The sequence below is a fragment of the Loxodonta africana genome, chromosome 9 (genome assembly GCF_030014295.1).
Source record: "Loxodonta africana isolate mLoxAfr1 chromosome 9, mLoxAfr1.hap2, whole genome shotgun sequence".
Taxonomy (NCBI): Eukaryota; Metazoa; Chordata; class Mammalia; order Proboscidea; family Elephantidae; genus Loxodonta; species Loxodonta africana.
In genome coordinates this window covers 65,833,225-65,858,257 of record NC_087350.1, presented here as the reverse complement: position 1 = coordinate 65,858,257, position 25,033 = coordinate 65,833,225, and the positions used below count along the sequence as shown (strand labels likewise).

Sequence of the window (25,033 nt, the reverse complement as noted above, 5' to 3'; positions counted from 1 at the left end):
GCTCTGCCCCCAATAGAGCCAACAAGCCGCGTTGCCGGAGCTCAGAGGGGGTCAGGGCTGCAGCTGAGGACCTGAGACCCAACCACACACAAGGAAGAGCTGGATCACTGAAAACAGTACTTGTCACCACAAAGTACGAGCAATTAAGAACAAGGTGGGTTAGTTTTGTTATTTTTTAACTTACCCATAAGGCATCAGAAGGACATCTAGCATGAAGTCCAAAAGCAGCTGCACCGTCTTTGGTTTCTCGGCAAGATTAAATGGAGAAGCTGATTTTGATGATTCAACAGGGTATTTCATGTGAAAAAGGGTTGGTATTAAAAGATGCATTAAGCTGAAAAAACAATTACATTTATTGCAACTACTTAAAAAACAAGATTTTATACAGGCAAATAACAGACAAAGCAAAAATCACACACAAAAAAACTGGTAGTTTAGTGAAAGCCATCCATTTTCAATACCTTTAATTTACAAAGCCCTTTTTTATCTAGGGACTGATCTAAATTTCTTTCTTATTGAAAGGGCAGTGTATTGATTGATAATTGGCATTTAGCCAATCTGGCTCACCTAAAAAAAAAAAAAAAAAGTACCTAATATGGGCTCAATATTAATATCCAATTTACCATAAAAGGTTCTATATTAAATCTTAGGTAAAGTTCAATTTATAATATGTCCTTTCAGTTAAACTTTTCCTTCCTATACAGTTAATTAAAATGAAGTTATTCTAAATCTAAAGAAATCAAAAACCAATGTCAATATTTTGAGTAACACTCCAGTGCCGTTGAGTCGATTCCGACTCATGGCGACCTTATAGGACAGAGTAGAACTGCCCCATAGAGTTTCCTACTGTGTAAACTGAAGTAACACAGCTTCAGTAATTCCTTCTTTCACTCTACTTCTTGATATTCTTAAAAAGTACATGAAAATAACTTCAAACAGTGCTTGTAATGTTTAATTTTACTTGTAAACATCTGTATTATCTTTCTTTTAAAAAACAATATGCTCTAAAATGTGAACTACAAACATTATTTATCTCTTTCTTTCCTCCACGATTTCTGTACTCATTAAAATGAATCTCATCACTGAAGAAGTGAAATGCAGAACTTTTGGCTAAACCTAGAAAGGCTAAACCCTTTCACCTCTCCAGTCCATATTATTAATACAAAGAAGTGCTGTGTTTCTCGTGTGCTGTGAAACTTTATATCCTCCAAAATAGAAATGTTTTCATGAAAAGCCTTTTGTAATTCTAATTTTTGCAATTACATAAAATTAGCTGCTTCAAAATAACTACCAAAAATATACTACCTTTGGGTTAGCTCTGCACATTTTTCAATTGCATTCACATCGAGAAATTTTATAATAGTATTAACAGAACAGTAACTCTCAGGGACCACAAAAGGTGCAATTATTTATCAGCTGAAAGGACCCAAGCCTTCACATTTGCCTAAGGGAAACCAACTGTGCAGAACCACTTTTGAAAGGCAGTTGTTGAATCCTGCAGATAGGGAAGTAAGATAATTGAGGAAACCATACCTATCCTGCTGCGGCTGAGGCTTCCCTTCCATGGCAGTAAGAAGCGTTGGGGCAAGTTCACACTGTTTTTCTACTGGCAGGCGAGGATAGCCCATCTTAACATAAATTATAGTAAAATTCTAATGCAATAAGAAAAAAGCAAGTGAGTGTAAAAGAAATACTCTATGATTTCAATGAAAACATATGGTTTATAATTTAAGGAGTCATGGCTGTAACAAAGAACTCACAAACATGAATCATCCTCTCTCTACACATTGATTACTTGAGCAACTACCATATGCTGGAGGAAGAATTCCAGTCCCACTTATTCAAAATGCCTGCTTTAAGATGGGCTTCATATAAGGAAGTGTGACCTAATCTAAAGTGCTCATACATGCAATCACCTATCATCGAGAAGAAGAAAGTACTCATTTGACCTATCTAAACCTACACATCATGCCTTAGCATCAGCTCTCCCACAGCTGCATTAATCCTTACAAGCTAGGAGGAGCCTGGCTTGTTAAACCCACGGCTGCCATCCCCAACTGGTCAATTACTAAAACCACCGAAGTACACGGCAACATTCCATGTTCCTCAACTCTAAGACCATGTCAATGGATGATGAACCAAGGGATGCGTGTGCTGTGGAAGTATGTGTATCACTATAATCCATGAGAACGGCTCATTTTAAGCAAACCCATAAGTGCATATCCAGATTTACACATTTAAGATAAAAATATGATTTGCTTTTACAAAGGATTCTTAATTTTAGAATAAGCTTTATAAGATTATTCCTTTCACTACATTTTATTAGGCAAAGTTTTACTGGCACACAATGTTTCTATTTGTTTAAGCAAGGAACATCTATAATAGAGCTCTACGTCTCCAGCAAGCACAGACAGGATATCAGGACCAGCAGGTGGTTCCAAAGGTTTGTGACTCTAGATGTTAGATAAGACCCAAGAGATTCTACCTCCATGCTAGGAACTACAAGGGTCAGGAAAAGAACATCACTTGTCATCACACAGCATCAACATTTTTTACGTTTAATTTTCTGAAAACAACAACATGATCCAAAATCCTTAACAGGAATGTTTCTTAGTAGCCTCGGTCTACTCCACTTTTAAAACAGAATAACCTTTGAATACACACATCAGAGACTCAGAATACTTTTTTAATTGAAACCTTCATATCTCTTCTTGCCATTTTACCTCTTTTTTTCTTCTTCGTTATCTTTTATTATGCCCATGCTACAAATCCCTCTTCACTCTATTTAAACTGCTCCCATATAAACTGACAGGTCATTTCACTAACATTACTTTTTCCAGTGCAAGTAGTCATTCATTATCGTAGTCCAACCATTTCCTTTAAAAGCGGTATTTCCTTTGGATCGGTACTCAGTAGAAAAAGTGTGTCATTTAAAGAAAAAAGTATTAGAAGTATTCTAAAGTCAAATTTTAAGCTTGTCAATATATTGATAAGTTCTAATAAACATCATGAAAGAAAACTTACTTTAAGGTGGAAAATATTTCAAGATAACACTCACTGTGACAAAGGAAACTGCAGCAGGATCCTGGTACTGAACCAACAGTGTCTCTACTGGCAGTTGTATTTTGGGGCGGCTTTTTATACGCTTATTCAGATGGACCAACAGTTCCATTACCTAAAACACAGAGAGGTATGAACTCAACTTATCAAGGATATCTTAAAACAAATTCATTTCTCAGATATTATTTATTTTAGTGAATAGTGGCTACTTGGCTCTTTTAAAGGATGTTTAAATTTGACATCCCAGAAAGTATACAATATCAGAGTCTTATTTAACACTATCCCAGGAATCCCTGTACCAGGATTTTACTACTGAATTTAGTTTTACAATGTCCTTTACTTAATCAAAGCTGAGTTCTAAGATAGGCCTAGCCTGAGGCACAGTCTTCAAGAGGAAGACCTGTAAACAAATGATTACAACACACCATGAATACCACAAAGAGAGAAATGGACAAAATACTGTGGGTTTCCAAATCAAGGACTTCATGGATGGAGGAATAACAGGAACACTAAGTCCTGTTACTGTAAGTCCTGAATTTCAAGCACAGAATCTGCTGTAAGAAGATACAGAGGTCCAAAAGTCCATGCCGTATCACATCTGACTGAAGCCCGGAGTGGTAAGAGATAAAAGTAGGGCCCAGATTATAAAAGAAATTCAGGTACAATGCTAAGAAATTTTTACTTTATTCCGAAGATCCACTGATGCAACTGAAGAATTTTAAGAAAGAAGTAACAACCTTCCTCTCTTTCATGTGGGGAAAAGACCAAAATAGAAGCTGACAAGTTGACAATTCCCATGGACAGAAAAGAAGATACAGAGGCTTATATCCAACAGCCTCAATCTTACTGTCAGATTATCTGCTAAGGAGGAAACCGAGCATTGGAAAATAAGATTTAGGAAGCCTCATCTGAGGCTTTAGATTTTTAGCCTCACCTATACTACTGGAGGGCCAGGCCTGCACTATTCTCTATTACTTCTGGAACATATGCTCTAGCCTCAAAGCAGGCATTAAGGAGAGCTAGACGGATGTTCAGGGAAAGTGACAGCAAAAGCTCAAAGGAATCTGGAGCAGTAGCAATGAAATAGGTGAAGTGTAAAAACGAAAACAAGTCTATAATCAACGTTTGTTAAATGAATAATGGCAATAACAGCTGACATTTTTCAAGCTGTTTCTATATGCTAGGCACTTATACAGAGCGTTTTGCATTCTTTATCTCATTTGATTCTTATAACCACCGGTGAGGTGGTATTGTCACCCCCATTTTACAGATGAGGAAGTAGAGGCTCAGCAAAGTGAAGTGACTGGTCCAAGGATACTGAGCCAGTACATGGTACAGTCAAATATAGGACAAGAACATCCCATTCCTTCCTATACAAATTAACATTCATAAAGATACTATCTCCCCAATGAACTCAAATCAGGACACAGAATCCTTCTCAGGGCAGACATCCAGGAAGCCGTAATTATTTTGGAATGTATGAAGATCACATCTCCATACATTCCAGAATAATTATCTTAATTATTTATATCGGGCACTGATACCAAGTGTAGAGTTAGTGCTAAATGCACCTGTGCTAAGCATACAAAAGCTACTTAAGCAAACCATGAAAGCTGGTCCTAAGACTTATTTCATTTAGAAAGGTCATACTAAGCATTGTAAACCTAGATTGCAACAATGAGAACAAAAAAATCACTTCATAATAATATTCATTTATTCACCACAATTCCCCCCACTAGCCCAACATACTTACCTTTTTCCTTACTCCTTCTTGAGTGCTAGACAGTTTGAGCAAAACAGGAGGAAGGAATTTAGATATAATATTCTGTAACTGTTCATCTGTTTCAGCATGGCCAAGTCGTAAAAAGACCCGTTCAAGCTGATCTATAATACAAAAAAGAAAAAAAAAGAACCTAGCAAATCAAACATAACCAAGGCTGGTAATTTTTATAGTTTAACCCTTTATTTCTGTATCACAAATCCTTCAATCAGAGATTTAACCATAGCTGGCCCTGTATGCAGATGATTTTGACACAGCTGTTAAGCACTGGCTAATTCTACTGTCTCACAACTGTCCTGGTCATGCCAAGAATAACAAAATTCTCTCCTACATTCAAGGTTATACAGTTTTTCTAAGTGACCTGAATACTAGGAAGGATATAAAACTTTTGAAGGTGCCTTGGAGACCTAACAATCAGAGCAAGGCAGAAGGACTTTAATCAAAAGCCAAGGACAATTACATCTTTGTTAAACCATCTTACTGATAAAAGCTTCTTCAAAGACAGAATCACCATCCATTACTATGTTGAGGTTACCTAACAAGAAAAGTGAGGAACAAGTTTCCACCAAGAAAAAACCACTGTGATAGAAACATGCTGAACAGCACCATGAGGATGTTCTCAGCAAAACCAAACTCTGATTAACTATAAAACAAGCAACCCTGTTTCTTCAAATACACTGCAAGACTGCAAGAGGTAAGAAAAGTGGAAAGGCAGAGGTAACGAGGGAATTTATAGACTTAAGCAACACATCAAACCAATGCAACTGACTGAATATTTGGTATTAAATAATTACTGTTCATATTTTAGGTGCTAAACTGGCGGGAATAGAGTGTGCAGGGGTCATATAAATAAAACCAATATTGTCCACTAATTGGTAATTGTTCATGCTGAATGACAGACACTATGATTTTGTACTTTTGCATAGGCTTGAAATCCTCCATAATAATTTTTAAAGGAAACAGTATGTGTGTATCTGTGTGCATATATACATACATGTATATACACACAGAGAGAAAGAGAGAAGCTAGCTCTGTTCACTGAGAAGGCGTAGAAGCAATGATACCCTAGAAGCAACTAGCAAACTCAGCACCCAGATCTTGGTTTTTAAACGCCATCTTCAATAAAATGAACCAGAGTTCCTTAGGAAAATGGTTGATTCTAGGGTTACTGCACGGAAAATACAAGATGAGCCTGAAGCATCCTCTAGTGCCAGAAAGGAAGCGGAGTAGTGGGCAAGTCAAAGGGACACAAGAATCAAGCTGAAAGAGTCTCTAATGGCCAAATTTGAGCAACAAAATACACATCATGGTATTAAATAAATACAGGTCCACAGTGATACAGATGACTGAAAAATGAATTGGGGACATGAGACAGCTCTTTCTTATAGAATTCTAAATAATACACATAGGTGTTCAATCCTACAAGAAATGAAGCTTAATTCTTACCCCACCAACCTTGAGGGTAGAGTAGGCTTAATGACTTGCTTCCAAAAAACAGTGTAGGGAAAGGGAATGCCATTAACTTTACGGTGGAGAACCGTAAGAAATAATATCTTAACAAAGTGATGATGGCTAACATCACTGATGATGTCATGTGTATATCCTGTACCTCTTAATAGAATGTGGCAAGGGCATTTCACCTCTACAGTATTCATTCCAAAAACCCATAACCCCAGTCTAATAATGAGTAAAACAATGGAAAAAAACTCAGATCAGGGGATTCTTCAGGATACCTGGCCAGTACTCCCCAGGACTGCCAAGGTCATGAAATACAAGGAAAGACTGAGATAGTATAGTGTATGCACTGCACATTTCACACAACCCCAACCATCCCACGTGGTCTACGGCAATATTCATAATAAAATACAAGAAAGCATAAGAGCATTCACACTAAGTGGAATAAACAAAAATTACAAACAGCCTCATACCCAATCAGGCCTGGTTTTAAAACCAAATGAATTACTTTTTTTTTTTTTAATTTGGGCTCTTTCTCTGCCACTGCTCATCTGCACAGATTTAGAAGCCCAGGTGTGTTCAAGTTTCAGCTCTACCCTTAATCCACCACCGTGGCCCCGGAAGGCACTGTTGCTGGAGGGATAAAAGACGCTAATGTGGTTTTACAAGAGGTGCTGAAGACAGCTCTCATCCAGGAAGGGCCTAGCACAGGAATTTGGGGGAAAAAAAAAATTTTTTTTTTTTTTTTTTTGCCAAACCCTACAAGCACCAAGCTGGTCTTTGTGTGCTTGCTTGCCTCCAACTGTGCTGAGCCTGGGTATCAAGTTGGTGGATGCCCTTTGTGCTGAACACACCAACCTGATAAAGATTGATGACAAGAAGCCAGTATTTTTTTCTTTCCCTTATCTAAGTTTTTCAATATAGTTAAATTTATCGTTCTTCCCTTTTATGGCTTATGAGTTTCTAGTTATGCTTAAATGCCTTTTTTTACTCCAAGATTATAAAAAATAGTATGTTGTACAGAAAAGAGTTAACACAGCACGCCTGAGATTGCTATCCTTAGAAAGCCCTGCTTGCAAGGCTGGTCCTTGACTGGTGTCTGGAAACTTGGATTTGAGGTAGGTTCCCACCATCCCCAGAATTGGTAAGGGTGGCTCACTGTGCCTAAACTGTTTATACAAACAGCATGGTTTATGCTGAACACCTGCTTTCCTTCTGGGACTCTGGAGTTTTAGTATGTGCTAGTCAGTGGGTTCCCATGTCATCAGCCCCTGGACACGGAGTCTATAATGAGCTTCCCTGGTAGACAACATTTCACACAAGCTGTCACAACTCACTGCTGGTAGAATTAAGTGTGTTCTGCGTGACTCCACCGCAAAAACTCTTGGAAGCTTACCCCTGGCTTCCTCAAGACTTCACCCCCACGTGCCTTTTCCTTTTCAGATTTTGCCTGGTATTCTTTCATTGAAATAAATCTTAAAATCTTAACCATGAGTATGCCTATATATATACTAAGTCCTATGAGTCCTCGTAGAGAATCAGCAAATTTGGGGGTAGATGGTCTTAAGGACTCCCTGGTACGCTTATGATTTTGCTTTCTGCATTTAAGTCTTTGATCCATCCAGAATTTTTTTTTTTTTTTTTTTTTTTTGCATAAGGAGGCATATAGGAACCTGGTTTCTTGTGAGTTTTTTTTTTTCCTTTTTCATTGTGAAGTAAGACACAGAAAAATGAACAGAACATTTGTACAATTTGTACAATTTAATTATTACAAACACTCATCTAACTACCACTCACGTCAAGAAAAAAAAATTTTTACTTTGAAATTTGTACAGAGAAAAGATTTGTGCTGGAATTACAGAACTGCAGAGGGTTGAAAGATGGTTTAACATAAGAAGTACGATTGTTGAAGACCCCTCTAAGGGCACAGAGGTAATTAGCAGCAGTGCAAGAACTGCAAGAGTCTTCTGACCTTTAGTCTAAGGATCCTTGCCTACACCATGCAACTGTCTACAACAATGATCCTTATTTTCTATAGGGCACTTATACCATACATACTACATCTTATATACAGGGAGCCCTGTTTGAGAGACTATCCAAAGGTTAGTAAGAATTGGTCTCATTTCGACAGTATTTATGACAAAATGGAAAAATGTACAAACTGAAAGGCCAGAACACAACACTAGAGAAAGCTCAGTACTTATTAATTCATAGTAAGAAGTTAATGTCTAAAGTGCCAAATGCAATTCACCTACCTCCTTCTCCCTGCCCATCCAAATTCTCCTCCTCCTTCAAAGCCCAGCACCCTTTGATTTTCGCTGTGAAGCACTCACTCCCTAGCTAGATCACTTAATCACTCATTCAAGTATTTACTGAATGCCTACTATGTGCTAGGGCTTGGTGGTCATAGGCATAAATAGTGAAAATGAAAGAGATAAGAACATTGCCCAGGTTTACCTCATATGTATATGGTAATTGTATGTAGAAAGAAAACAACAGAGAGGGAATCCTTCCTAAGAGTAAACCAATCCAGAACCAAGACACCTTCTCAACCACATAACCCATTACTCCCCAACAGCCATCCAAAACACAACAGCTTCTTAAATGTACAGTAAGTTCTCCTGGCCCTAATCTTTTGGTCAAGCAAGTTCTTCAACCCAGAATACTCTCCTAAACTCTTGCACTCACCTCCACACAACCAAATCCACCCACTCAAGGTCTAGCTCAAATATCACTGGCTCTACAGAGTCCCTTCCCCTACCCACCCTCACAGGATCCTAGCCCTATAGACTCCCACAGACCTTTTTTGTAATTCTCCTGGTATTTACCTTCCCTTGAGGCATGATTTGAATCTGACTCCACCTGGCTGCCTACTCAATCATCTCCATCTACCTCTAACCTCTAGAGCTCTTCGAGTTGAGAAGCCATATACTCTCAGGTCCCCCCAGCACTTAACTCAGTGTCTTGCAGAGAGCAGTTACTCAATTACCTGCTGAATGAATGAAACAGTAATTCCTTGTGCATTAAACAAGCTATGTAGAAGTTTCTACATCTAACATCTTTAGCAAAGGATAAAGGAGGGTGTTGGTGGCAATTTATAACACCTGACACCAGAATCTCTTGGAAAATAGACTGAATTTTTTTTTTTTTTTAAATAACATGACAAGTGCTTGGGGGTTTAAAAAAGGAGAGAGAGATTCCAAAAGGTCTGACTGTGTGGCAGAACCTCTTGTTCAGGGCTTCGGAGGGGCATGACAGCTAAGGCAGCGAGGAGAGGGAGAGGAAAAAAAAAGGATGGAGAGAAACAGCAGAAAACCAAATACTCTGTGGCAAGGCCTTTTCCCCTGCCTCACCACTTCTTCAAAAGTTAACTCTTGAAATACTCAAAAAGATAGGTTTTGGTTTGTTTTGTTTTTGCGGAAACCAGTGAAACAAGTGGGTTTCGTGTCTAGGCCGACATGAGTGGAACCAAAGCAGCACTTTCAGAAATGGGAGCCCAGAAGCTAAGAAAAACATAAGGAACTAAATTACAGGAAATTCACAAAAATTGGAAGCAGGGGATGAGCACCTCTGGACTTCAACAATCTCTGCAATTAGGAGTTTGAGGCTAAAACTATGAAGGATAAAGATGCCCTGGCTGGGTGACACTTGAAAACATTTTCTGGTACATGAATCCTGTGACAATCGATTACGTTTCTTTCAGAATTATAAATCTAACTAGGTACTTACTGGTAACTAAATTCTATTTCATCTACCCATTCCTAAATACCATTTCAATTCACTAAAAGCCACTCTAATACCTGGCAAAATCCAATGGAGGCCAGCAGGATGCTTCTCTAGGAACTGAAGTCTAGAAATTTGGCCTCTAGGATTGTTTTTAAATACAGGCTTGTCATCCATCCTCAACACACCTTTTATTAAGGAACTCATTAAAAATAAATGGGCTTAAAAGGAGGATGTCAGATGAGCAGTCAACACAGATATTATAACTCAGGAGTTGGGAGAAGAAAGAGATAATCCATCGTGGTTCAAGTGGGTGTTGCTTCCCTCCAGCCAGGGCATTGCAAGAGGCCAGAAGATGAAAACCTTTGCTGGCACTGAGACCCTGATCAAGAGTTCCCTGCTGATGCAGTCTCTGCTAGCACCCTCTCCCCTCAACACACCCACCCCAGCTAAGGCAATCAGACAGGCCATCTCCAGATTCCCCAGCCTACCAGTCTTCCCCTTACAGCCCAGGCAATGCCCCAATCTAGAAACTCTTGCATCAGGATGCACTAGTCAGTAGAACCTTTGAGCAGGGAAGGGGAAAAGCATCTTTCTTCCCCATCTACTTCAGAAGTCCTAAGCCTCTACATATGCATGCGGGCTACTTTAAGGCCCCTACCAACCCAGCATAAACTACAAGAGGGGCATGTGTCCTTATATCCCTTCCCACTTCCCTACACACACACACACACACACACACACACGTGTGGAGGGAAGTCACAGGGATAGTGTGGCAGGGCTGGGCCAGGTGAGGAGACAGCAGCCCTGGTTTATACCCTAGTTTTAATGAATAAGTGCCAGACTCCTGATGCACTGACGCCTACAATCGCTCGCACCTCCCAGGGGGGCCCTTTACCCCAGAGACAGAAGCTGGCTGACACCCAGTTAGAAATCAGTGTTAGGAAGCAGAAGGATCAGTTCAGTTTATGAAAGCCAGTCTAGGGGAGATAATACATACTACAAAAGAGTTCAGACTGCATAAAAGTTAAACATACCATAGTTAAGGTCTGCCCAAAGCAGCTAATTACTTAGAAGGACAATGCTCGTGTGGCTATGCAAACTCTAGAATGTTCTTTTTTTAAACTGCTATTTAAATCCTACCATGTGTGGTTTGACCTGCTTGCCTTTAAAAGGGTAATACATCACAATGACATTAATACATCTTTCACAGGCCCAAAAGCTCTAAGACCAAAAGAATCTAGGAGAGAATAAACAATGTCCTCGTTTTTCTTCTAGACAATTCTTTCCACCTCCCAACTTTCCATTTCTCTACACACCTAAAGAATAAAGATAAGTGAAATGGCAAAAATAGCCCCAAATTTATTCTAAATTTGAACTGTGGTTTCTAAAAAATTTCATTCATGTCATCCTTCAAATTTTCACCTAAATGAATTAAGATACACACAGCAGAAATGCCGGGGGGTGGGGGGGGCTAAATCAGTACGTAGCTAGAAAATGTACCTCTGGATTGATACTACAAAGTCCTAGGTACTCACTAGATATTGTATCAGAGAATTACTAGTTGAACATGCAGAGTTTCTATCAAAGAACCATCTAATATCATCCAAGAATGAAACTGATACCATGCTCCCATTGTGCCTCAGAACGAAATGAAGTCAAAGTGACTTTTCCATCACCAAAAAAAAATTCAAACCCAATGCAATTTCAACTCATAGCAACCCTACAAACAGTACGTCAAAATAGCAGAATTAGGAATATCCAGTTAGCATGATTATGCCTCTACATACTATCTACATACTACGTTTTCACAAATAAAGTACTACTTTCACAAAAGCATTTCTGTAACATGTAAAATTAGTTTTGTGATGCAGAAGACAAAGCTATTTGTAAACTAGCACTCGTCTTGTCCTTTGTGCACACTGCTAAGTAACATCAAGTTTTAACTTTTTCTCTTCTTTCTTTTTTTTTTTTTTTAATTTATATTTATCATCACAAAGAATAGAGGCTTCAGGCATATACAAACTACCATGAGCTTCCCTGACTCAGGATAACTAGGAAAGAAAAAAAAGAAAATCTCATAAGGGTCCTGGTAGGAAAGTGCCACCTGATAATCTACGCATTTGTAAATGTTACTTCAAAAAAATGCACACATCCTAAGAAACCAAATCTACTAACCTCTACAATCAATGTGATACATGGTTTATCCAGTCTTGACAAAAATCCTCTGGATCACCATGGTATGTTCATCCACTCGTACATATGCAATTGTATAAAGAATCTATTATTTAGAACACCCAGGAAAAAAAAAAGGACAATTAAAAGATTTATACTTATATAGCTACCATTTTAAAGAAAAAAATATGTACTTCTCATTTCTGTGCTAAAATCTTCTAATTTGATGCCCTGCTTTGCAAATTCAGAGTGAGGGATACAGATTATAGTGCTTAACAAATTGAGGAAAGAATAAGGGCTATTTCCATAAATAGAATTTATTGGGTAGAAGTAACACGCTAAAGATTCTAAAAAATATACTGGTAATTATCACTTAATACTAAAAAAAAACTCCGATACCAATATAACATATTGTATCATGTATGTGTATAATAAACATATACAACCTAACATTAAAATCAGAAGAAAGTGAACTATACAGTAGCTCTTTAAGAAGAGTGTTAGTGAGTGGGTATGTGTTATTAGCACACTACAACTGAGAAAGCTGTTGTTGTTAGATGCCCTTGAGTTGATTCCTACACATAGCGACCCTATGTACAACAGAACGAAACACCGCCCAGTCCAGCGCCATCACAATCGTTATGTTTGAGCCCATTGTTGGAACCACTGTGTCAATCCATTTCATTCAGAGTCTTCCTCTTTTTCCCTAACTCTCTACCAAGCATGACACTCTTCTCCAGGACTGGTCTCTCCTGATAACACGTCCCAAGTACGTAAGATGAAGTCTCGCTATACTTCTCTCTAAGGAGCATTCTGTCTGTACTTCTTCCAAGACAGATTGGTTCATTCTTCTGGTAGTCCATGGTATATTCAATACTCTCTGCCTACACTCTAATTCAAAGGTATCAATCCTTCTTTGGTCTTCCTTATTCACTGTCCAGCTGTCACATGCATATAAAAACACCATCACAGGCACCTTAGTCTTCCAAGTGACATATTTGCTTTTTAACACTTTAAAGAGGTCTTCTGCAGATTTCCCCAATGCAATACGTCATTTGACTTCCTGAATATTGCTTCCATGGGTGTTGACTGTGGATCCAAGTAAAATGAAGTCTTCAACAACTTCAATATTTTCTCCATTTATCTGATGTCGCTTATTGGTCCAATTGTGAGGATTTTTGTTTTCTTTATGCTGAGATGTAATCCATTCCGAAGGCTATAGCCTTTGATCTTCATCAGTAAGTGCTTCAAGTCCTCTTCACTTTCAGCAAGCAAGGCTGTGTCATCAGCATACTGCAGGGTGTTCATGAGTCTTCCTCAATCCTGATGCCGCATTCTTCATATAGTCCAGCGTCTCTGACTCTATGCTCAGAATACAGATCGAAGAACTATGGTGAAAGGATACAACCCTGACACACACCTTCTCTGATTTTAAACCATGCAGTATCCCCTTGTTTTGTTCAAATGACTGCTTCTTGGTCTAAGTACAGGTTCCTCATAAACACAATAAAGTGTTCGGGAATTTCCACTCTTCGCAATGTTATCCATACTTTGTTATGATCCACACAGTCAAATACCTTTGCATAGTTAATAAAACACAGGTGAATACCTTTCTGGTATTCTCTGCTTTCAGCCAGGATCCATCTGGCACCAGCAATGATATTCCTCGTTCTACATCCTCTCCTGAATCCAGTTTCAATTTCAGGCAGTTCTCTGCTAATATACTGTTAGAACCATTTTTTAATTATCTTCGTCAAAATTTTACTTGCATGGGATAATTTCCACATTCTGCTGGATCGCCTTTCTTTGGAAGGGGCACAAATATGGATCTCTTCCAGTCAGCTAGCCAGGTAGCTGTCTTCCAAATTTCTTGCAATAGACACGTGAGCACTTCCAGCGCTGCATCGGTTTGTTGACACATCTCAACTGGTATTCCATCAGTTCCTGGAGACTTGGTTTTCACCAATGCTTTCAGTACAGCTTGGATTTCTTCCTTCAATACAACTGGTTCTTGATCATATGCTACCTCCTGAAATGGCTGAACGTTGGGCAATTCTTTTTGGTACAGTGACTCTACATATTCCTTCCATCTTCTTTTGATGCTTCCCGAGTTGTTTGATATTTTGCCCACAAAATTCTTCAACATTGCAACTCGAGGCCCGAATTTTTTCTTTAGTTCGCGCAGCTTGAGAAATGCCAAGCATGTTCTTCCCTCTTGGTATTCTAACTCCAGATCTCTGCACATTTCATTATGATACTTTGTCTTCTTGAGCCACCCTTTGGAATCTTCACCTTTTCTACTTCATTATTTCTTCCATTCGCTTTAGCTACTCTATGTTCAAGAGCAAGTTTCGGAGTCTCTTCTGACATCCATTTTGGTCTTTTCTTTCTTTTGTGTCTTTTTAATGACCTTTTGCTTTCTTCGTGTATGATGCCCTTGACGTCATTCCACAACTCATCTGGTCTTCAATCATTAGTGTTCAATGCATCAAATCTATTTTTGAGATGGTCTCTAAATTCAGGTGGGATATACTCAAGGTTGTACTTTGGCTCTTGTGGACTTGTTTTAATTTTCTTCACCTTCAACTTGAATTTGCATATGAGCAATTCATGGTCTGTTCTACAGTCAGCTCCTGGCCTTGCTCTGACTGGTGATGTTGAGTTTCTCTCTTGTCTCTTCTACAGATGTAGTCAATTTAATTCCAACGTATTCCATCCAGTGAGGTCTATGAATACAGTCACTGTTTATGTTGTTGAAAAAAGGTATTTGCAATGAATAAGTTGTTGGTCTTGCAAATGGGTTAAAAGTCATAACCCCAGTAACTTTTGACCCCTCTGCGTGCTACTCATCCCCTTCCCTGGCTCTTGTCTTTTCACCCCTAATTACGCAACACCCCCCAATAGCTATCCTCTGAACAGCTTATTCCCATGATTCCATCATCACTCCCATACTCTCCCAAACTTCAGAACCAAAGGTCCCACACAATTGCAATTCATGTGCAATCACTATGCCATATGCTTTATCTCTTTCCATACTCATAACAACCCTCTTAGATAGCTTTAGTTATTATCCCATTTTACTGATAAGAAAACCACAGTCTAGAAGTTAGGACCCTTGTTCAAGGACACATTAAAAGTGGCAAAGCCAGAATTCAAAACCAGTTTTAGCCACTACACAGACTCTATAAACTATTCAACATGGTATCTCAATAATTCAACTCACTCATTCAACACATAATTTATTCTCTCTTTCTCCATTTTCACCTTCTTTAATCTGTCTAGGGGCTGACTCTTCACCACCACCACTCCCACAGTCTCTCCGGTTAGATTCTTGGGATTATCTGTAATGCCTTCCTTTCTAATAACCCTCATCTAGTTAACCAATAATGCCTGCCTATCTTAGAGATTCTAGATCATATTACCTCCTTCCCAAATCTACTTCCACTGCCCCAATTTGGATCCCAAGTTCTTTTACTTGGCCACTGTGATACCCTCCTTATTAGTCTTGCTGCTCTGGTCTCTGGATCCTTCCAATCAACACTATACCACAGCCACCTGTTATCCTTATAAAACAGGTCTGCTCAACTTATTTCTTTGCTCAAAAGCCTTTGATGGTTCTCTACTGTCTAGAGAACAAAGTCCAAGCTGGTTATGTTGGCGTTCCTATCCAAATGGTCCCAACCCGCCTTCCCAGCTTCCTCCCTCACTGCCCTTTTCACCAAAAGAACCAATTTATATAGAGCTTAAGTGTTCATTTTCATATCCATTCATCCTAACAACACTATGAGTGTTTATTATGCCAACTTTATGAGAAAGAAACTGAGACTCTGAAAGGTAAAATAATCTGCCCAGGATTTCAAAATATAAAAGGCAGAAAGGGCCAAGTTTAATGCTCCTTTCCCAGTATTCCGTGCAGCCATATAGCCCCCATTCCCATCATTATCATATCTACACAACGTTTTCTGTAAATGCACAATGTTTTTCTACCACCATGTCTTAGCTCAAGCTATTATTCCCTTAGCCTGGAATGCTACTCTCATTTCTTGAGGTTTCCAACCAACTTGTTTCTATTAAGCGTTTTCCACATCATGCTTTATGTTAAACCAGTACCCACCAGTTGCCATTGAGTCAAATCCGACTCATGACAACCCATGTGTGTCAAAATAGAACTGTGCTCCATACGGTTTCCAATGGCTGATTTTTCAGAAGTAGATCATCAGGCCTTTCTTCCAAAGCACCTCTGGGTGGGCTTGAACCGCCAACCTTTTGGTTAGTAGCCAAACTCATTAACTGTTTGCACCACTACCCTGTTTCATATTATTTTTATTTATTATACAAATCTGTCACTCTACTGAAAAAAAAGCCCTTTGAGAACAGACCACATATTCACTCAATTTTAAAAGTCTGCTTATTGATGGTCTCAACCCACCTGGATCAAAGAAGAATGAGAAACACCAAGGACACAATTACGAGCCCAAGAGACAGAAAGGGCCACATAAACCAGAAACTACATCAGCCTGAGACCAGAAGAACAAGATGGTGCCCGGCTACAACCAATGACTGCCTGACAGGGAGCACAACAGAGAATCCCTGAAGGAGCAGGAGAGCAGTGGGTTTATGACTGGCTGCTAACCTAAAGGTTGCCAGTTCTAACTCAACCAGCGGCACCGTGGAAGAAAGGCCTGGCAATATGTTTCCGTAAGGATTATAGCCAAGAAAACCCTATGTGGCAGTTCTAGTCTGACACACATGGGGTCCCCATGAGTCAGGATCAACTTGACTGCAATGAGTTTGCTTTTGCAAATTCTCATAAAAAGACCAGACTTAATGGCCTGACTGAGACTAGAAGGACCCCGGTGGTCATGGCCCCCAGACCTTCTGTTGGCCCAGGACAGGAACCATTCCCAAAAACAACTCTTCAGACATGGATTGGACTGGACAATGGAGAGGGATGCTGGTGAGGAGTGAACTTCTTGGATGAAGTGGACGCTTGAGACTATGTTGGCATCCCCTGCCTGGAGGGGAGATGAAAGGGTAAAGGGTGTTAGAAGCTGGCGAAATGGACACAAAAAGAGAGAGTGAAGGGAGGGAGCGGGCTGTCTCATTAGGGGGAGAGTAATTGGGAGTATGTAGTAAGGAGTACGGAAACGCTGGTGGCATAGTGGTTAAGTGCTACGGGCTGCTAACCAAAACGTCAGCAGTTCGAATCCGCCAGGCGCTCCCTGGAAACTCTATGGGGCAGTTCTACTCTGTCCCATAGGGTCACAATGAGTCGGAATCGACTCAACGGCAGTGGGTTTTTTGGGTTTTGGAACAAGGTGTATATAAGTTTTTGTGTGAGAGACTGACTTGATTTGTAAACTTTTACTTAAAGCACAATAAAAATTATTAAAAAAATAAAAGTCTGCTTACTGAACTGGAAAATGTGTAAATAAAACAAGCCATATAAGATGGCAACCATTCAGGCATTGACTTGCCAGGCCTGAAACCAGAGGTCAGCAACAAGGTTCAAATCATCTGAACACACTGACAGTCCCTACAATTTTAACATCTTCTGAACAAGGTCAAATACCTCACTGCCTACAGTTATCAACATTGGTCTTTATTAAATATTACAGTTTACTGAAAGCATAATTCAAAACAGAAAGGAGGGAAATACAAAATTAGAATGGAAGTCAATAAAAACAAGTACCACTTTAGTTGTCCATTCATGGCACAGGCAGTTTATGACTGGCTGCTAACCTAAAGGATGGCAGTTCTAACTCAACCAGTGGCACCACGGAAGAAAGGCCTGGCAAAATGTTTCCATAAGGATTATAGCCAAAAAAACCCTATGCAGCAGTTCTAGTCTGACACACATGGGGTCACCATGAGTCAGGATCAACTTGACTGCAATGAGTTTGCTTTTTCAATCCAATTATCAAAATTTAAATGATACAAGTTTGACTTATTATGTAGCTTTTCTGCAAAGATTAGCTCTGCAGCATGTATGCCTGTCCTTAAAGCTACCATTTCTTTAGGGTTACTTCATTATCCCTACAGAATCACATTCGGCTACACAGCTACACACAGTTTCCCACAGCTGATCCTTCAAAAGAGCAACTAGGATTTCTGGCACTGGCAGAGGCTCTCTTGAAAGACATTTTGCCATGTTGATTATCTGAGCAATTTTTGCAATTGAAGCTTCCCATGGCTATGTCAAACAATCAAATTTAACAATATTTGCTTTAAGATTACAGGCTGTTGCTTCTTCATGAGTTGTCTTTATTCCAACAAAGATCAGATCCTGAGGATGGCCTTATAATTTTAAAGCCCAGAATATGAAACCACTAAACAGCTGACCAGGTGAAAAGTCACAAATGCTTCCTTCCCTCTGTCAGATATCTTTCTATCCACTGCTGAAATATAACTACAATGTCAATTTTCCCAGGAAGTGGCAGAGGGTAATATTAAAAAGAGAAACTAGCCCACATGCCTTGCACTGAATTTCATTTTATTCCGAAGAGTTTTATCAGCCTAAATAAATAAAAAGAAAGAAAACTACAAACTCTGACCTTAAGTAATTTATAAACTAGATTTCAGAATTGCCTTTAATAGTCAGAGCTAACAGCTCTCTATTTTGGCATCTTACCCAAAAATTTAAAATGTTCTGATCAACACATATCAGGATATCACCAGGCTCAATATACACTACAGGAGAGGAGATTCCTTCTAGACATTAGCAAAGCATGAAAAGAAATGAAAAAAAAAAAAAAAAAAAACCTTGACTTTGTTAAAATTTATATTTCCCCTTTCAGAGAGGGTAACGCAGTGGTAGAGCAGAATTAACATAAACTAGACAATCTGAGTTTAAGCCTTAACTACATAATGAGCATAGCTCTACCACTGGAACAATAATGGTACCAAACTCACAGAGTTGTTGTGAGGATTCAATCAGTTAACATGTTCAAATAGATTAGAACATATGGTGAGCCCTCAAACATCGGCTTTACCCTTAACATAACCCTAACTAACCCGTTGCCGTCGAGTCGATTCCAACACATAGTGACCCTATAGGACAGAGTAGAACTGCCCCATAGGGTTTCCAAGGAGCGCCTGGTGGATTCCAACTGCCAACCTTCTGGTTAGCAGCTGTAGCTCTTAACCACTACACAACCAGGGTTTCCATTTATAATCACCTGACTCAAAGTGAAGATTACATGAGGTTTGTGAACAGATAACAAATTCTAACACAACTCAACACAAGATTATCCTGCATACCTTTTGGCAACTTTCATGCTCAATGATACTTTTCAAAAAAAAAGGAGGTGGGGGGGTGAGAAACAAAAGAGAAACAGTCAATTCTGCTTTTCAGTAGCTCCTGCAAAGTGTGGTGGCAAATATAATTGAAAGAGGATGTGGCTTTAATTTAAATTGACATGTACACGTGCATTACTTTAACTGCAAAGGTAAAAAGCGTTGATTTGAAATCTATGGAAAGGCAGTGCTGCCAGCTACATATCTCTAAATAACATACATGGAAATCACAGGGGATATTACTTTAGCATTATCTATATCATATAACCATACATTTTGGTCCTTATACATCCTCCTTTTCCCCAGTAGTATTATAATTCTTCACAGATAAGGGCTTTAGTGTTTCTTTTGCACCCTATAGCACTGATAAATAGCAGTGAAATAGTTGGATTAAAGTCACATCTACTTGAGAATCCTAACAAGGCATCTGATTTGAACTTTTCATCAGCATGAACACTGAGTATGATACACAGAGAAAATACAGCCTAAAGCTTGGTTATGAGAGCATGCTAGAGTCTGAAACACCTAGGATCCATTTTCAACTCCACCACTTACCTACTGCGGGACCCGGGGAACCTAAGAAGCCTGTTTCCCATCCCATAAAACAAGGAAAATTATTTTACCTACCTCTTAGGATTATTCTGAAGAAAAAAAGAACATATACAAAGCACTTAAACAGTATTAAAAAAAAAAAAATTAAACCATTGCTGTCTACTCGATTCCAACTCATAGCGACCCTATAAGGAGAGGGTAGAACTACCCCCATAGGGTTTCCAAGGAGCAGGTGGTGGATTCGAACTGCCAGACTTTCTGGTTAACAGCCAAGCTCTTAATCACTGTACCACCAGGGCTCCTCCTAAACAATATTAGTGCTGAAATATTTAGGGGGATGTGTACTGATGCACCCTGGAGGCACAGTGGTTAAAGCACTTGACTGCTAACAGAAAGCCTGGTGGCACATTGGTTAAGAGCTACAGCTGCTAACCAAAAGCCTGGCAGTTCAAATCCACCAGGTGCTCCTTGGAAACCCTATAGGGCAGTTCTACAGGGTCACTATGAGTCGAAATCGACTCAGTGGCAATGGCTTTTGGTTAGCTAACCAGATAGGTTAGTGGTTCCAACCCACCAGTCACTAAGCAGGAGAAAGAATGGCAGTTTGCTTCCATAAAGATTCACAGCCTTGGAAACCCTAAGGGGCAGTTGTACTCTGTCCTATTGAGTTACCATGAGTTGGAATTCCACTTGATGGCAATGGGTTCAAGGTTTTTGAGGTTTTGGGGGTTTTTTTTTAGTACTGCTGTCTACAATTTACTTTGAAATGCATCCAAAAAAGATGCATTGAAAGGTGGATATATGATGAAGCAAGCATAATAAAATATCAACAGTAGAATTTAGGTGGTGAATATTCAACTTCAACTTCTCTGTATGCCTGAAAATTTTCATAAGAAAATGTTAGGGGAGAAAACAATGCCGACAGCTAGTAGTTTACTTTTATCACCTCCTACTAGTCAGAAATAATAGCCAGCAAATACAGAATCCATTTTGGACTTTTTTTTTTTTTTTTTGGGTGGAATTTTCAAAAGTACCTTTTTCCAGCCATCTCCCCTTTTATTATAGCCATTCTGAAACTAAAAGTGGTTTAGTTGAAACTTCTTAGCCAGTATATACGTATGTGATTACACGGTAAGTTATTCTAAGGAACCAATTGCCAAGTATTTAATCTTTCCTGATGAAATACAGAAACCAGTCAACAGATAGCCGATGATGATCTGACCCAACAAAACCATGGAAAAGCAAAGATGGGAAGTATTTGTTTCCAGTAGCTGTTAAAGCCAGTAAATACCTAAGCCAGAAGTACTACCGTCACCTTAACTGGTACCTTAATGTACATGAACACACAGCATATACACAAACATCTCAGCCACTTTAGAATGATATTCAATTCTTCCTCTAGTGTTGCTCCCCATTCCTACTGGCAACTCACAGTTAACATGTTTATTGTTACAATAGGAACTTAGACTTCATGCCGTATTCCAATTTAAAAAATCAGGGAACTGAGCTCCCCAGAAGGTCTGGTGGTGCTTGGCCACTGTCAGGCCACTTGGAACTCAGGCCACTTGGAACTAAAAGAGGAGCAATCAACTCTGTGGCTATTAGCCCACATCTATTTGTAAACATACCAGAAGACCTTGTCTATTCAGACTCTCCAAGGCTCCATCCTGCTAAAGATCATACCCAAGTGATTCAGCCTCAAAAAGAGCAAACATTACTCCTGCTCTACCAGTTCTTGTCAAAGCAGCAAGGAACGTGGTCTCTCTAAGCCTGTCTCATCTTTAAAACAAGGATAATTCCTACCTACCTGCTTCACAAGGTTGTTACCAGGGCAAAAATGAGATCACATCTATAAAAGTAGCTTTAAACTGTCAAGCATTAAAGAAACATAAATTATGATGTTTATAACTACTTTCATATGGAAATCAAGAAGAGGCTTTAACAGCGTAAAGCTTCTGACATCTGAACCATGCCTGATCCCATTTAAAACTCACATCATCCCTCTTTCTTGTTTTTGTCATAAACTGAGGGGGGGAGGGGCATTTCAACCAACCACTCCAAACGCCATCAGAAATTACTTTACGAGTTCTGTGAAAAAATGTTATGACCCCAGCGTGGGCCTGCGACGCCTTGGGACTACACTTCCCACAAAGCATAGAGGCGAACCCAGGCGACAGGCGGGGCGGCCTGGAGGTTCAGGGTGACCACCACTCTTCCCGAACGTGGATCGCCGTCCCCTGGCAAACTGCGACGTTTATGGTCGGGTGTACATTGACTCTCCTTTCTGAAAGCGCTGTCACCCCGTGGTTTCTCCTCCGGTTAACGCCATGACTCTCTTCGTCCTCCCTCCACCTGAGGGTCACCGCCTGGTCTTGACCTTTCGGCTGATTTCTAGGTGTCACATGAAGACATCGTCACCCGCTTCCCGAAAGCTCCATTTCCAGAGCTGGCCCAAGAGTGGAGGCCAGTGGCCATGGCGGGGTCAGATGGGACGGGCTGACACTGCTCGCCACCCCGGGGCTCCGGCCCGTCTGCCAGGCCAGGCGCCTTGGGAAGGGGGCTGGGCTCCAGCGCCCCCATCCACCCCGAGCTGGGGCGGATCGTGGGCAGAGGTGGCTCCGCCCGGGGCTCCGGTTTCAATTTCGCAACGTGACGGTGCAAACCTGAGGCCTACAAACGCCAGCGGCGGCGGCGTCCCGCCCGCCCGCCAGGCCCCACGTCCCAGCCCCCAGCACGCCACGGCCGCTGCACGCCCGGCCCGGCGCCCCGCGGGCGGCAGCGCGCCCCATACCTCAGGCCCGGCTCGGGCCACCGCCCCCAGGCCCTGCGCGGCGCGGGCCCCGGCTCGCGACCGCAGGGACGGCCGTGGCACTTACTGAGCTCGTCCTGGGAGGCGGAGGCGGCGGCCGCAGCCATGTTGCGCTGAGAGGGAGGGAGGAGCCGGGAGGGGGAGGGTGCGGGGTGGAGGCGCGGGGGGCTCGCCGCTCGCGGTGCGGCAGAGGCCGGGAGCCGCCTCTGGTCACTTGGCGTCCGCCGCGCTGCGCCCACGAGGCCCGCCCGCCGCTGCCGTCTGCGTCCTCCCCGCTGCACGCGTCGCTCTCACCGCCCCCCGCGAGCTCGCGTCGCGGCTCTCCCGCAGCCTCGCGCCTCTGCGGAGCCGCCGCCGCCGTCCGTGCGGCCGAATCCCGGTGCGCCCCGGCGCCCAGCCCGCGCGGCGGCTCTGCGGCTCCGCGCCCCGATCACCCAGCTCACGCTGGTTTTATATTTAGAAAAAGCTGAGCCATCCTCCCAGCGGCCCCCCCGCCGGGCCCCTCGCGCGCCCGCCCGCCCTCGCTCGCTCGCTCGCTCGCGGCTCGTCCTGCCCACCTGCCGCCTCCCGCCCCGCGCGCGCGGTAGCCGGCCCGCGAGTGCTCCCGGCGCGGATCCGGCACGCTGCGGCCTGCGCGGGCGGCCCGGCCTACCCGCCCCACCTCACCCGGCGCAGCCTGCAGCGGCCCCGGCGCGGGGCGGACGCGCGGGCCTCTGACCTGAGTCCGACCCGGTCTCCATTCCGGCAATGCTGCGCTCGGCGCCGCGAGGTGGGGGCCGAGAACCGAGGCGTTAGGCGACCCTGGCCCCGAGGAGCCTCGCGCCGCCGCCCGCGAGGGGCTCGACCAAGCTGGCCCGGGCTGCCCTGGCCGGGGGAGATCCTCAAGGCGGGGCCGAAGCACTTTTTTTTTTTTTTTTTCCTGTAAGGTTTGTGGCTGTCAGGTTAGCTGTTCCCGACCGACAGAAACACGTCTCTCCAAAGGAAGAGACGTGGACTCTGAAAAGTAGAGCTGGGTTCGGTGTCGGCGGGAGGAAGCCCCGCCCTGCGCCTCCCTCCGAACTTCTCGGCCCCGGCGCTGACTCAGTCCCGGGCGAGCCCCGGCGCCGCAAGCGGCCCTGGAGCGGGCTCGTCTGGCCCCAACGTGGACCTCTTGTCTTACTTAAAGGCCAGTGCTAAGACTTAGGTTTCTGATGCACTTGGAAACTGGGAAGACTGTCCAATGAAGGAAGATCACTAAGGCCCCCTAGTAAAAATTAAACGCACCAAGATTTTTAAAGTTCAAATTGAAGTATATGAAAATATACTATGAAAATATTTTTTATTCAAATATTTACGTTCTTTTTAGTAGCCCGAGTGATTTATTTTCAGTATACCGATATTTACTTTATGCCTTCAATTTGCCCATGAGGTCATGTACATGAAAAGCCTTGTGAAATGGAATTCACATTATGAGGTTGTATAATTGCTGTACTTTTAAGCGATGGTACTGTCATAACAAAGTAGATAACAAGATCAGACACTTTTTTTTTTTTTTGGTAGAAGGGGAAGAAATTAAGATCCCAAATAGATTGAAATTGCACTTATTGCTTAGAGTGGAAATCTATAAAGTCCTAGTTAACGTCTTCGAAAATGAGTATATGTCACTCGAGATGTAGCACAGGCAAGCCCAAGGTACTTAGACAACATTAAAAACTATTTCGTTTATTGTTGTATTATAGAAAGTATACACGATCTTTATAAAAATTTCCAATGATTCACAATATTATAAAATTAAAAGTGAAAGCCCTTCCTCCTACTCCATCCCCAACCCCACTCTCCAGAGAAAACTACAGTTAAAACAGTTTATTATACATACTCCAAGACCTTGCCTCTCTGCACATAGGCAGTTTTGATGGGGAGTTCATACAATAAAGTTCTGTAGCAGTGTTTTCCCCCCACCATTCTTCCATGTTAATTCAAAAAGCACTAGGCTACCACCACCTTTTTTTCTTAATTGCTACATAATAAGTTAAGTTAACCAATCTCTTTTTTCATGGACATTTCAGTTGTCTCGTTTGATTTTAACTGCAAAATATGTGCACAGTGAGCTATTTACAAACAATAGAGAAATGTATAAAAGGCCTTCCCCTTTGCGTGCCCACCATTCCTTCGTGTCACTGCTTAGAATCCTTGTCAACAGTTAA

The 25,033-nt window shown here is 41.5% G+C and overlaps 1 protein-coding gene across 7 annotated transcripts in view; it reads right to left on the bottom strand.

Annotated features, from left to right (window-relative positions):
- The window catches only part of ECPAS (Ecm29 proteasome adaptor and scaffold), a 97,732-nt gene extending 73,848 nt beyond the window's left edge, over positions 1 to 23,884 (bottom strand). For 2 of the 7 annotated variants that reach the window (XR_010323054.1, XM_064291619.1), the window contains exons 1-5: positions 22,918 to 23,039; positions 4,814 to 4,944; positions 3,059 to 3,175; positions 1,534 to 1,652; positions 185 to 334 (exon numbers count right to left, since the gene is read on the bottom strand). Coding sequence is in view for 6 of the 7 variants with exons in the window: in XM_064291619.1 (XP_064147689.1) it covers positions 185 to 334; positions 1,534 to 1,652; positions 3,059 to 3,175; positions 4,814 to 4,944; positions 22,918 to 22,957 (557 nt within the window). In the remaining variant the exon portion in view is untranslated. Of the gene's footprint in view, positions 1 to 184; positions 335 to 1,533; positions 1,653 to 3,058; positions 3,176 to 4,813; positions 4,945 to 12,196; positions 12,300 to 22,917; positions 23,040 to 23,568 lie in introns of those variants that run through there. The other 5 variants (XM_064291615.1, XM_064291617.1, XM_064291618.1 and 2 more) reach the window with 5 other exon arrangements.
- Between the last annotated feature and the right edge of the window lie 1,149 nt (positions 23,885 to 25,033).